At 43.9% G+C, this 12,965-nt stretch overlaps 3 protein-coding genes across 3 annotated transcripts; 2 read left to right on the top strand and 1 right to left on the bottom strand. All coding sequences in view use genetic code 11, as the record gives it.

Moving 5' to 3' along the window:
• Positions 1–74: 74 nt before the first annotated feature.
• EGR_05783 (AP-2 complex subunit sigma) lies at positions 75–503 on the top strand (the record flags this gene model as incomplete). Its single annotated transcript, XM_024495032.1, has 1 exon — positions 75–503. One exon carries the CDS (start codon positions 75–77, stop codon positions 501–503), a length of 429 nt encoding a protein of 142 aa, XP_024350495.1.
• A 1,879-nt stretch (positions 504–2,382) lies between these two features.
• Positions 2,383–4,489, top strand: EGR_05782 (hypothetical protein; the record flags this gene model as incomplete). Its single annotated transcript, XM_024495031.1, has 2 exons — positions 2,383–2,477; positions 4,291–4,489. 2 exons carry the CDS (start codon positions 2,383–2,385, stop codon positions 4,487–4,489), a joined length of 294 nt encoding a protein of 97 aa, XP_024350494.1.
• A 169-nt stretch (positions 4,490–4,658) lies between these two features.
• Positions 4,659–11,366, bottom strand: EGR_05781 (5'-3' exoribonuclease 2; the record flags this gene model as incomplete). The annotated part of the gene is made up of 7 exons (XM_024495030.1): positions 4,659–4,783; positions 5,216–5,657; positions 6,047–6,547; positions 6,851–7,090; positions 8,540–9,193; positions 9,510–9,782; positions 10,473–11,366. 7 exons carry the CDS (start codon positions 11,364–11,366, stop codon positions 4,659–4,661), a joined length of 3,129 nt encoding a protein of 1,042 aa, XP_024350493.1.
• Between the last annotated feature and the right edge of the window lie 1,599 nt (positions 11,367–12,965).

Below are 12,965 nucleotides of genomic sequence, written 5' to 3'. Positions count from 1 at the left end.
CTCTTCCGAATAAGCAGTAGTACTCTTAAATACATGCAGCTGACCAATCACCACGTTGTAGTGTTGCTAGGATTATGATTAGGTTTATTCTTATACAAAATCGAGCTGGGAAGACCCGTCTCGCAAAATGGTACATGAATTTGGCAGATACCGAAAAACAAAAACTGATAGAGGAGGTCCATGCTCTTGTTACCGTGCGTGACGTCAAGCATACCAACTTTGTTGAATTTAGAAACTTCAAAATTGTTTACAGACGTTATGCCGGTCTTTACTTTTGCATATGCATCGACATAATGGATAATAGCCTTGCGCACCTTGAGGCTATTCACAACTTCGTAGAGGTGCTTAATGAGCTGTTCCACAACGTCTGTGAACTGGATCTCGTTTTCAATTTCTACAAAGTGTACACCGTTGTTGACGAAATGTTTCTCGCCGGTGAGATAAGAGAGACTAGCCAGACAAAGGTATTAAAACAGATGATGTTGCTTTCTGCCCTGGAATAGTGATTACCTGCAAATCTGTCGCATTTGGTGATCTTAGCATCTATGATTTCTCCCTCTGATTGTATCGTTTTTACAATTGAACAATGTTGTATTTCCCTTCTTGTCCAAAAATACCCTTGTGATGAAGTATTTGCACTTGATTTTTGAGATTGGTAAAGTGTAACCTTTTCTCTCTAGCAATTTACATGGTGTTTCTGAATTTAAACATTTCATCTTGGCATTTTTGAAGAAACGTGATCATATATCAACTTCTCCTTTGGACCCATTTCCATGTATTTGTAGAAGCAATATTAGTGTTTATACGGATGACTGTTCCGGTTTATGCTGATTTTCGGGAACTTTTTTGCGCAGTTTGGGTGACTGTCGTAGGCTGAGGTGCAATTTGAGCTACGAAGAACGGAGACTAGCTCGGCTGGTGATTGCGATAAATTCACATTAGGTTTTTCTACAAATCGTTCTATACACATTAATTTCTATCCACCATTTACATTGATCACGCACAAGTATTCACCATGTAGAGTGGAATTTCCTTCCACCTGAATGTGACATGGCGCCTATCCTTGTTATTATCACAAATGAATCGTTTAGAGTATTTCTGTACGGTGCACTTTGTCATTACACTCCGTTTTCCATGTAGCGAATATTATGAGGAGCACTTCTACAGCTTTGGAACTGAGCTAAACTTGGCTCGTAAAGCAGACACGCTTGAATGACGTCTGAGATTTGACAGTATGATAATCCAGTGTAATGGGACGCATTGTAAACCACGAACAAGAGCGAGGATAGACCAGTGTAAATCCATGTTTTGTGACACAGGCATTTTAAATGCTGGCATTTTAAACTTTCACTTTACTAGACCAACAATGCAAATAAGAGTCTATCAGTTGATGGGTCGAGCTCTTCCATTTCAAGGTGGATCACTTCAAACGTGATAAAACACGTGGGTTTGTTCCGGATATCTACAGGCCGGATTGACACCTACTACATTTCTCGACTGAATTGACCTGACGAAGTCTCCGATTAAAAGTCAGGAAGTCCACGTTGACTAATAATATCGTGCTTTCACTCTGCTATTGCATTGACGGCTGACCGCATAAAACAGATAGACAGCTTACCAATCTGGCAGGGCTCCAACCACTTCGCACCTGATGGACCGTAGGATTCGTCATCTTCAGTTGTTTTCATCTGTTCTAATGCATAGATCAACTCAAACTAAACACTTGGAGAAGATCTTTCTACTTTGAGAAATTCGCTAATTCAAAATAGTTTCATGTAATGTAACTTAGACCGTTTCAGTCATATAAGTACTATTATTAGGGTTAATATTCTCTTTGACTATCTACACTCCCTTAAAAGGATATCTGTGAGGCTTTTACGCGATTTCACTTCCAATCATTAATCAAAATGGCCGTACGTATAAAGCCATCTGATTTGTAATGAAAACAGTAAAAGGTGTGGCATCCTTTTTGTTATTTGCCTTCAAAGTAAACATGCGAGCAAACTGCTACAAATTGGTTTACATTCCTTGTGGTAAGGGTTCACAATAATCCTACTTATTCGCTAAAGCTATGCGAATTCTGAAGTAAACACCAACTGCCGAACGTACTCAAAGCACTGGATTTCCAGCCCTTAAAGCAGAGAACAACAAATGGCATTCCTTGTCATTCGAGATATGCTATTCGTGGCACCGTCACCTTTAGTACAATGTATTTCACCTTTTCGTCGTGGTTCTTGTGTGTCTCATTTAGGTTTGGTAGCAATAAGTAATGTGCCCTTCTTTTGCAATGGTCGATAATATTCTAGTCTAAGAAGTGGTAAATAATCTGCATGGTTACCATTATTTGTTAGAAAAATAGCGGGACGCTTTTGCGCGTGGCATATGTTAAGAAACTATATTTCATACATGGGAGACAAAACACAAGAAGGCTGCTTAATACAATTAAATGTTGCAAATAATTGGATCAGAAACTCAATGTAACAATCACTTAATTGTATGATTGATCCAAATGCCGGCAAACCTGCACCTTTAGTACCTTTCTATGCCTAAACGCTTAAAAACTGGGAAAAAGTGCAATTATATTTTTTATAGCGTTGAATTTTATTAACATATGCATTGAGATACACATCAAAACTAACATAGTGGTGATCACGAGCTCGAAGAAAAAAACCTCAAAAGACGCATTTCATAAAAGATAAAAACACCAGTAATGTAAGTACATTAGGCATGTTTCGTAGACATGACAACACATAATATAAAGTCAAATGGCATTCCTGTGGAAAACACTTCACTGTTAGCTATCGTACAGTTGATTCTGCATACCTTTTAAATTTTGTGTCAAAGCTCCTTATGAATAAGCACAGGATACCATAGGAAGGCAGGCAAATACTTTCTTCTACAAAGACGTGTTATCAGAGCGATAAAGGATTGCCCTTACCATATTACGTAGCTCCTAAATGATAAGTTTTAACAAAGAGTGACAGTGAAACAAGTAGATAGATAAGCTTTCCTTGTGTCTTATTTCGCATTTCTAGATGCTGTCTTTAAGTTGTTTATTTTATCATTGATGTGAAATCATGCATGTTTTGTTAAGTTACCAAGGCCTAATATTCGGGGAGTTTCTTAAACTGCGCGATTGTTTTTCTCGAATCCTTAAAATGTTGCACAAGTAGAGTTCAAGTGAAGTAATTTTTGGTTTTGTCGTAGAAAACCTAGTGAAATATAGTGGAATGTAACTTCCGAAACGGCGTATCAAGTCATTATTGTAAGTGAAAATTTCTGCTAGATGTGTCCACACACTACCTCTCTTACTGGATTAGGTGGACAAGACATTTTGAACCCTACTTCTTGTTTAAATGCACATATTTGTATGGAAGGACTGACGAAATGTGAGCACGATTTTTAGAGCAGAGCGGCCCCAGACCTTAGTTGTGATTCTACCAAACCAATACGCAAGAACAATAGTAAGAGTATTACCAATAACCTAATTTAACAGGAAGTGCAAGTATTGTAGTAGACAGGAGAATAAGTCATAAAGGTTTAATCTACTCTAATACTGTGCGCACAGCATGAAAGGAAGAGCAGTAAGCATCGTCTTCGAAATTTGTTGGGCCACTAAAAGCGATAAATAGGGTGAGGAGGGAGCCCGAACCAACGACACTTGCCTGAGAGGCGCGAAAATAAAGAATAGAGAAGGGAATACTTGTTCAACTCACTGAGAGACGGGAAGAGGGACTTCCTAACCCGCTACTATCGTTGGGATCCAGCAGAGCTGAAAACAAGGAGAGCACATTAAAAAGACACCTCCCAACAGCGTCTAAACATTGTTAACGTTGCTAGTTTAGGACAAACGGACCTAAACTGGCGTCAACTTCGTGAACAGTCATGCAACGCTGAAGGCAGTTATGGTGGAGATAACCAGGAGATACAACTCTTATCCAGAATCGATTGCTCTAACCTCCATGTGAATATAATTGGTGCTTATGACCCATCCCGATTTGCAATTTATCTACGCAAATTCGTCTTTTAACGGTGATTTTATGAAGCTAATAAACGCACACAGCACGTTCACATGTAGAACGGCGTGATAGACAAAGCTGCAGTACTCACATTCAAGCTTGAAGACGAGGCTACTGTGTTGACTTAGCGAATTCCCAGTTGTTTCGAAGCGGTCTGCCATCCGCGTTGTGACGACCGGACTCATTTTCTAAGCACACACGCCCTGACCACCAATGCGACCTTTGAACTCCCTTCATGGGATCGGCAATCATTTCTCTCTTTTCAAATAAGAATCCATTTATTACTTGAGCTATTAAAGAATATATGGTGGCAAATTAAGGCTGAAGGTTATTATGCAGGGGAGAAGCACTCAACAGTTTTGATCACTACGCCGCACAAGTACTTTTTTTCAACAAGACGTAAGCTTATGAATACCACCTTTATGAACCGCAATAACTTCCACTTCATTTACAATTGTCTAGTGCCATGAGCTATCAGGAAAAGATCCAAACTGGAGATGAGGAAACAGGTATTTGCCACATCAAAGCGTAGATCCTTCCAGTAGCAAGTGAACCGTAATTCGGTGTCATCAAGGATAAAGGTCACCCTGAACGTAACACAATCACCCTTCAACGATTTGTCGCTAGAAATCAAACTATTCAATCGGGGTACTCTTGACGGTACTTTTTGCTGTCGCTCCTCATCCGAAGACCGAGGCGACAAATTGAAGAGGGAGCTTGCGCAACCTTGGGACGGAGTTCAAGGTCCAATCGTTTCCACCAAACTAAACCAACGTTCAAAATGCGGATTCGAAAGAATGAGAAACAGCACGGAGAACTGACAGACTAACATGCATTCGCGCTTTGCAAGTGGGTCATACCAGAGACCGCACAACTTCGTCCCTCTGTCTCAGTGATGACGTGCCTCATTTCCCGAGGTCACCTTTATTTTGAAATCACTTCAATGACGCTTTAACCAACTGGTTCATCAATCGCATCAATTTAAAAAGACACTTAGCGAGGGATATTTCCCATCTCTTAAATGCTCTTGAGGAAAACAAGCTATCCACACACACACATACACACACTAGACAGGTCAAAATCTGTGCATAATTCAAATGTACAGTTACAAAGGGGCTGCACGTGTGAAAAATTGAATATGCAGCAGCTCAATCATCATTGCTACCAGCGATAGTAGCCCCATCTCGACTGCCAACCTCCGCTGCCGCCACGATACGATGGCGGTCTACCGCTACGGCTGCCGCCACGACGATTCCAGTCCAACTCATCGTCGGGGTGCGGATACGCGGTGTAGGGGTTCGCAAAAGGACCCATCAAGGATGGTGGCGGATAGGCAGGCGGGTAGGTGGGAGCCCTCTGATGCTGCTGCTGTCGGTCGTAGGGGTGGAAGCGTTGTGTGGGGTTAAGCCTTTGCCTTGGTGCGTAGAACTCGTTACAATCCGGCAGCGCCCGATGAATCATGCGTTCTGCCGGTGTCTGATCAGCCCGCCACGAGGTGCCTCCGCCCCAGGCATTGTTATTCCCATTAGAGAAACCGTCGAAACGCGGATTGCCTCCGTTGATACTCCGGCCTCCACGACCACGCCCACGACCTCGACTTGTTGGGGGCAGGAGCTGACACCTGGGTGGCATTTTGACCTATTGCGAAAAAGCGACAGACAGCTTTTCAACAGTGGCAGTCACCAGATAAAACTAATTCAAACCACCCAAGAAAGAAGGGTATCAAAGATTTCCCATTTCTTTGCTCTCAGATTAACGGTTCATGCATCCGCTGTCTTCCTTATGCTCTACAGGCTTTTTCGCTGCAATCTCGGCGCGAATTGCTCGGGTGAAAAAATGCGAGATTCCGAATTTTAAACGGAAAAGGCGATAAAAATTGAGAATCACCTGATCCTTAATGTATGTGCCGTCAAACGACGGCTAAAAAATGAAATAGAGTCGTGTCCAAAACATGCGGATGGATGGAAGGATTGGGAAGCGTATAAATGGACCCAGAATGCGTGAGTTTGGAAATGGCAGAAACTTACCGAGTCCAGTAGACGGGTGGGAAAGACATATCCGAAGGGGTAGGGTGGATTCTCGAAGTACGCTGAGACAGCATGCTGTTGGACCGCTGGGATGTCGGGCAGAAGGCCGGGCACCCCAGAGGGCATCCGGCGGCCGGGAAGGCAGACTCCTTTGCGGTCCGGCCACACGTGACCTGCGATGCCCTGCGTCAGCGCGGCATTGATCAGCGTTGCCTCAGGCGGAGCGATGCCATCGTACTCACCACCACTGCTTCCTTTCAACTTCTTCACCCTCTCTGCCGCCAGCTCAACTGATGAGGGGTCGTAGAGAGCGGTGATTGTCTGACCGATGGGTGTGTCGGCGTGTACGAAGTAGAGTCCGGGACGGCGTAGATTTCGGTGACGCTCCTCATCAGTGAGCTGACCGCGACGCTCGTCCAATGCCTTCAGCAAACGCACTTCGTCAACAAAGGGCAACAGTGCCACGCCCATCCACAGATATCGTTTGCCGTTCAAGTCCACCTGCATGGGGAAAAGTTTAATCAACATGATCCACTTTTATCCCGCATTCATTCGGACTCGCTTTAATCTGAAAGACCATGTTCTACAGAGACTGAACTTCACAAATGCCAATCACCTGTGCAATCGTTGGATAAGAAATCGTCTAAATTGTCAAGAGGGATGTAGGTAGAAATGGCGGCGGTTTCTAGCTCGAGGAACTTGGGGGTAAATGAATAAAGTTATGTGAAAAAGGTGGCAACCAGTGTGGGCACTCCTACCCTTTAACGTTAAAAACCGAAGTGAAAGGTTAAGACGACAACTTACCTTGAAGTCGGTGGGATAAAAATCGATAATGGGGGAGTCGGGATCGGTCATAAGATCCTGCCAAGCCGGAGGTACATGGCTGCGCGAAGCCGCGGGAAAGACGCCCATCAGTTGCTCAAGGGGTCGGAAGGGCTTGGTACGCTTCTTGGCGAAACCCGTCTCCACCGAGACCACGTTTACAAAGTCACTTGCGAAGGGTGCATAGTGGTAAGGATAATACCAATCCCATGATGCACACCCCTACGTAGTAAAAGAGCACAATAGATCTTACGTAGATGAATAATGCTGCTAAGTCGCCTAATAAGTAGGCGAGTATTATTGCTAATCTTGGTGCCATCCTCACTTGCCAATGCTGTCGAAGTAGCAAATAAGCATGAAAATGTCACAGGTAGAGTTTGTGACAGCTCTAAGGTGCATAACCCCCCACACTTACCGGTTCATTTATTTGTAACAGACCCGGCATGACTTAGACTGTTACAGATACTTCTACTACATCGGATAACATTCCAGGCTTCGCCACTAAGTATGGTGTTATTAAAAAGCCTAACGTGACCGCTTCAACTCTTACTGTCACTACTAAAATAGCTATTAGGTACACTAGCTGTGCAAACAGGAATATTTTTAAAGCGATTGAGGAAATGAGAAATCTATCAAAAATAATCGCAACAAATTGACCACTGCCACCTGAGAGTTTGAAGCTGAGTGGTACCATACTACTGATACCAAGTAAGTAGAGCAGGACTACACACTTCTACTAAACCTGATAATGGTTGTTGCATATTGCTACTGAAACGACTACTAAGTAGACTGCTGCAGCAAACGCCACCGCCCCGGGATTTGTCCAGGCAAATGTGAAAGGGTTAGAGACAGCATTTGGCCAATAATTTTGCTGTTAAGATTACGGTTATCAATTAAATGAATTAGATATTCATTAAAATAACACTCTTTTCTACTAAAGTAGCCTTTTACCATGACCACAGTTTTTTTTAAATCAAGGCTGATTCATAAACCGACCACAATGATTTTCAGTTAAAGACCATAACCTTGGCCAACTATCCCTTTCCCTCCAAATCCAGCACGAAAGCTTCGGACCTTACTACATCAATCTCAACACCACTGGTTTTCCCTAACAAAAACAAACAAGAAAAGCGCTCGACTAGAACTAATCATTCATCCACGACCTGCACCACCCAAGAGCCAGTGCCTGATGGTTTTCACACTCAATTTACCCCCTGAAATTTGACCTCTGAGAATCACATGACCTAGTCGGGATCAAATTTTTAAACAATTTCTGGACCTTCCTGGTAAGTCATAGATCACCTTCTCCAAAAGTCATAATAACAACTTTGACGAGAAGCTGCTTTCTGCATCCTTAGAACAGACCTAGGTCCAGATCGTAAAGTGGGGAAAATTGTGGAGTACTGAGCACTGGTAAACGAGCGCTTTCCATAAGTGATTACAAGCTAAGTCATTGCAGCGAGCCATAGTGAAAATTCAAAACTGAAACAGTGAAGTCCGGATAATTTAATTTAACCGTAGAACTCCTGCGCAGCTCTCATCAGTTGGAGCTAAGGTAACAAAGGAAATACTCTTGAGCAGTAATAAGCACTTTAGACTTAGAAAAAGAACTGAAGAATGTAGCCAAAGGCAAGGGATTGCTTTGAAGCACAAGGAAGATAAGTGACACACCTGATAGTAGTAGGCGAGAACCCAGCACAGCCCGATGACATATTCATGCGCCACCTTGATGCAGAACTCGGGTGCGTCTGCAGGATCCACACCGAACTTTGATTGGTAGTAGCGCGTGCGCCAGCCCTCCTCCCACAATCGCACCTCATCACACCGATCCGCACGCTCATCCTCATCCAAAGTCTCACCGTCCGCACCCTCCTCCACCTGCCTCGTTTTGATCACTGAGGCGTCAACGCCACCTAGACGACCCCTCCTCGGTCTCTTCGGTAACGATGGGCCGCCTTCATCTTCACCCTCATCGTTCGAAGGTGGGGCTTTAGTCTTTCTGGAGGGAGGGGGAGAGGTGGAGGACTTGAGCATGGCACGAAGCGAAACTGCGGCCTCCTGGTTCTGCAGACACTGTTCCACCCACTTTACATTCGGTTGACGATGGCGACGGGCGTCGTGCATCTCCTTTGCATTGACGCTACCGAAACGCGGTTTCTCGCCGATTGGGGCAGGTGTGAGGATGCCTGAAAGGGGTGCATCCCAGTAGTGCCGACCACCGTCCCCGAGCTTCTGACGTTTACGTCGCTCTCGGAGAGCAAGCTCTTCCTCTCGACGCGATTTGAAAATCTCATCCTCCACTTTGCCCAACTCTGTCATTATCAGCTGTTGTTGGGAGAAAGGGGAAATAACGCTACAAAGTAACACTGACGATGAGATGTTACATCGTGAAAGAAATGGGTTTGCTAATGGTCGCACCGTAAAGGCTACCCGCATCTTTTAAATCCCCACCGTGCTTGATAGTAAGTGAGAAATGGGTTGAACAAGCCAACTAAAAAACGTTCGTTTATGAGGTAATTCAAATCGAGGCATCTAGTTTGTGAACAGCCATTGAGGACATCTAAGATCCAAAGGGGAGAAGATAACAAAACAAACGACTGACGACCGTCTTCAATTGACTACAGGCAGCAAATTTGCCTACCTGAACGCGATCAAGATTAACACGGCCAGAATCAGTGAGCCAGCCACCAACGTCACAGACCGCTAACTTGTAGAGGTCAATCAGCCGATCAATGGCACCCTCGCGGATCTCCAGACTGGGTAGATGAGGCAGAAAGTCATTGCCCACAAAGAAGCACATGAACACCCAGTCGTCAATGGCACGTTCCAAGTCCCACTGGAACGGCAGGTTGGGCATTCGTAGCTCCATCTCGAGATACTGGCGTAGTACGGCCAGTTTGATGAATATAAACTCCTACAAAGCGGACAAAAGTGAACAAATGAAGAATCAGCCTTTCATTGGTACTGTGTGCCCTTCCTGGTCCAAAATAGCTAATCAGAAAGAAAATGAAGCTGACGAACCAGAGTCATGTGTTTAAGTTAAAAAGAATTTTAGGAAATCATCCAATAACAAAAAATGGAATTAATTACTTCCAGTCTGCTTTTACAATACAATCAGGGTTTGGAAAACGAGCTCCAATACCAAGGGCCCAAACAGTGTAAGTACTAAGAAATAACTCATTTAAATTGTAGCATAAGTTAGCTGAAGTAGTGCCCCAAAGACATAGATACATCTCAAAAAAGGAACCAATTTCTCCTGAAAAAGTCTCAAGGATACAAATCTTCCTGATTTACAAATAATAAATCCATTTGGATCAACAACTACTAATCGAAGGACAATTAGCCACTCAAAGAAAACTAGATCATATAAACCCTTCATAAAGACCTCCAAGCTCATGAGTTCCACATAATGTTCACAGCAAAGCTGAGCCTTCATCGACGAATTCGAGTGCACAACTTACAAACAATTCAACAAGGTAGTCTTGCAATAGTGAAGACTCAAAGACAACTCGTGAAAACCATAAACGAATACCTGAGCAGGTATTCTTATAAAATTTACTTTCAATAAGCAGCTTTTCAGAGTGTTGAGGGAATAGGCACATACCATATCAGTCCCAGGGGGCGGAGGGGGTCGATCGAAATTTTCGCTGGGCGCACCGACACAGTCCTCCATGTCATGGCCATACTGTCCACAGAGATCGCAAGGTTTCGGCTGGTTAGGTTTAAACTCTTCCCTGATGATTGTAAAATGCGGCTCGTGTGTGGCTAACCCCAACATGATCAAATCTGCGTCAGCGCCACACAGACAGTGACGCGTGTTGGGGTCGTGTGTAGGTGCCTGCCGTTGACGACGAATAAAATCCATGATCTTGTGCTCTCCCTCACCCGGCGCATTTGAGTCGCTCAAAATCACCTGAATTTCACGCCAAGCAGGATGCGAATTCAGACGTTCGTAGACGTAGTACTGCAGAACCAACGCCAGCCTCTCCATAAATGGTGTGCCTGGGGTGATACAGTTCGAGTCAAAATGTTCTGCAGCGCTTTTCGGTGGTGGCAATCTTGCACCCTTGGCCATGAGCTCCGAACGAAGACGTTCAACTGTCAATTCCTTGTCGTGTGACTCTTTGGCCGCTCGGAAACGACGTGAACGTTGCTGATTCATCTTGGCGCGCGGTGCGACCCCATCAATAGCCATGTACAGCAGACGACGCGGTCGAACAATGGCAAATATGCGATCAATATGCTCAAAGATGGCTACAAACATCTCAGCTTCGGTCTTGGGTGGAGGTTTGTTTTCGGGGTGGGTGCAGGGATGAATTATGCCATTCATGTCAAGGTAAAGATTGTCAAACTCTTCGCCATTGGGATTAGGTCCGAGAATATCTACGGGCTCTCTGTGGCCCTCCTCGTCTATAACGCGGCCCCGTTTCTCAACACAATGAGCAACGATTGAGGGATATTTCTGGCTGAGCCATCGAAAAAAAGCTGGGACTCCCATTCCCCAGTACCCAGCGGTTTTAATTGAGTAGAGCTAAGTAATTAGGATAATGCTCGGATCAAATGCCACCAAACAAAGATTAAGAATCCAATACTAACCTAAACAACAGCACAACGCGACTAAAACGGCTATTTGCACACCCCCACTCCACTTCAGGCACGTAGGGCCAATGAACGTAAAGGGCAGGTCTTAAAGATTCATTTATAAAATAAAACAAATGACTTTGGGGTCCAGAAACAAATTTCACCCTTAATAAGTCAATGCAGATTTGAAATTTAATTTTTGCTAGGCGAATAAGGTTTTAAGAGCTGTGCAAAATATTGTTTTTTAATTGATCGAAGACAACATTACAAAAACTTTATCAGTTGCAATGGAGTTCGATGAATCCCATTAATTTACTATATTTGTAATATCAGTGGTAATTTTACCTTGGTAAAGCTCCCTCATTAAAAGATGGCTACTTCGCATTCATTCCACCGACAAAGTGCCAAGACAGCTTTTTATTGAACTCGAGTACAAAAATAGCTTATCCCAAGAACAATCGTGTAACGAGTTCTTTGTCCTCCTCCCACCTTCGTCTTCATAACCCTAAAACAGGCAGACTGATTGGATGATGACACCTTCGATCCCATAGTGTTAATAAATGGGCGCAGAGGGTTGCGGTTCTATTAATATCGAGTTCGCTGTCTTTTTAGGGGCCATTGACGTACCTCAGCTACTAGATTGTAATATCTTGGCCGCTTATCTCCTAAAACGTACATTCAAACGATCATAAAATTATAAGTCACCAGTTCCCCATGAGGTCACCTGCTAGCACAATGGTCTTACCCTATCAGAACATGGCTTCTAGGTTTGTGAAAGGATTCAATTCTTTTAATTAGAGAAACTAGTTGGAGATTGCAATTATGGGTATACAATTTCACTTTTGCATTCAGAAAATGGAAATGGGATATTCCATCAAATAGGCGTGTTAGCCGAAATTCTTCAGCACAAGCAAGATATCCCGTTTCCTTGGCTGAGTTTCTAGGATTATCATTATTCAATTTGTTGATCCCAAGACTTTTTTAAAAACACAATGTGGCACAGCACCCTGATGACTCGGCCACTGGGGTCTAAACCCCTTTACTGTTAACTACACGGTAGCAGCAAACAGCGTCTTGCTATGGGCCTAGCCCTTCCCATGATCCCGCCTCCATTCCAACCATCACGCAACAATTGGATGCTTTAAAGCCCCTCACCTGACAGAATTCATACCGCAAATCCCAAAGTCAGATTACCTACCAGGATCCGAAGCGAATCCCAAAACAACCCATAATGAGTGGTTACGGTTTTCAGCCAAAACTATCGTTCCCATGGTCCAGACTCACGTACTACATCCACTAACGTAGCGTTTAAGTCATCCCCGGAGGTGTAATAAGGCCAGACCGTTGCATACAAGGGGAGTTTAAATGCAAGGAGTTCAATTACCAGGTATAAGGGTGGTGGTACACACAAACAACAGCTCTTGATTAGGAATGAATTTTCCGCCGCACGATGTAATACCCGTTGATGCTAGCGTCTACAACAAACCTCAAGCATAGTGCGATGGGGTCCTGGATC

The sequence above is a fragment of the Echinococcus granulosus genome (assembly GCF_000524195.1).
Source record: "Echinococcus granulosus chromosome Unknown EG_S00046, whole genome shotgun sequence".
In the NCBI taxonomy this organism is placed as follows: domain Eukaryota; kingdom Metazoa; phylum Platyhelminthes; class Cestoda; order Cyclophyllidea; family Taeniidae; genus Echinococcus; species Echinococcus granulosus.
Note: the sequence above shows the minus strand (reverse complement) of the source record. Positions and strands in the feature narration are given on the sequence as shown.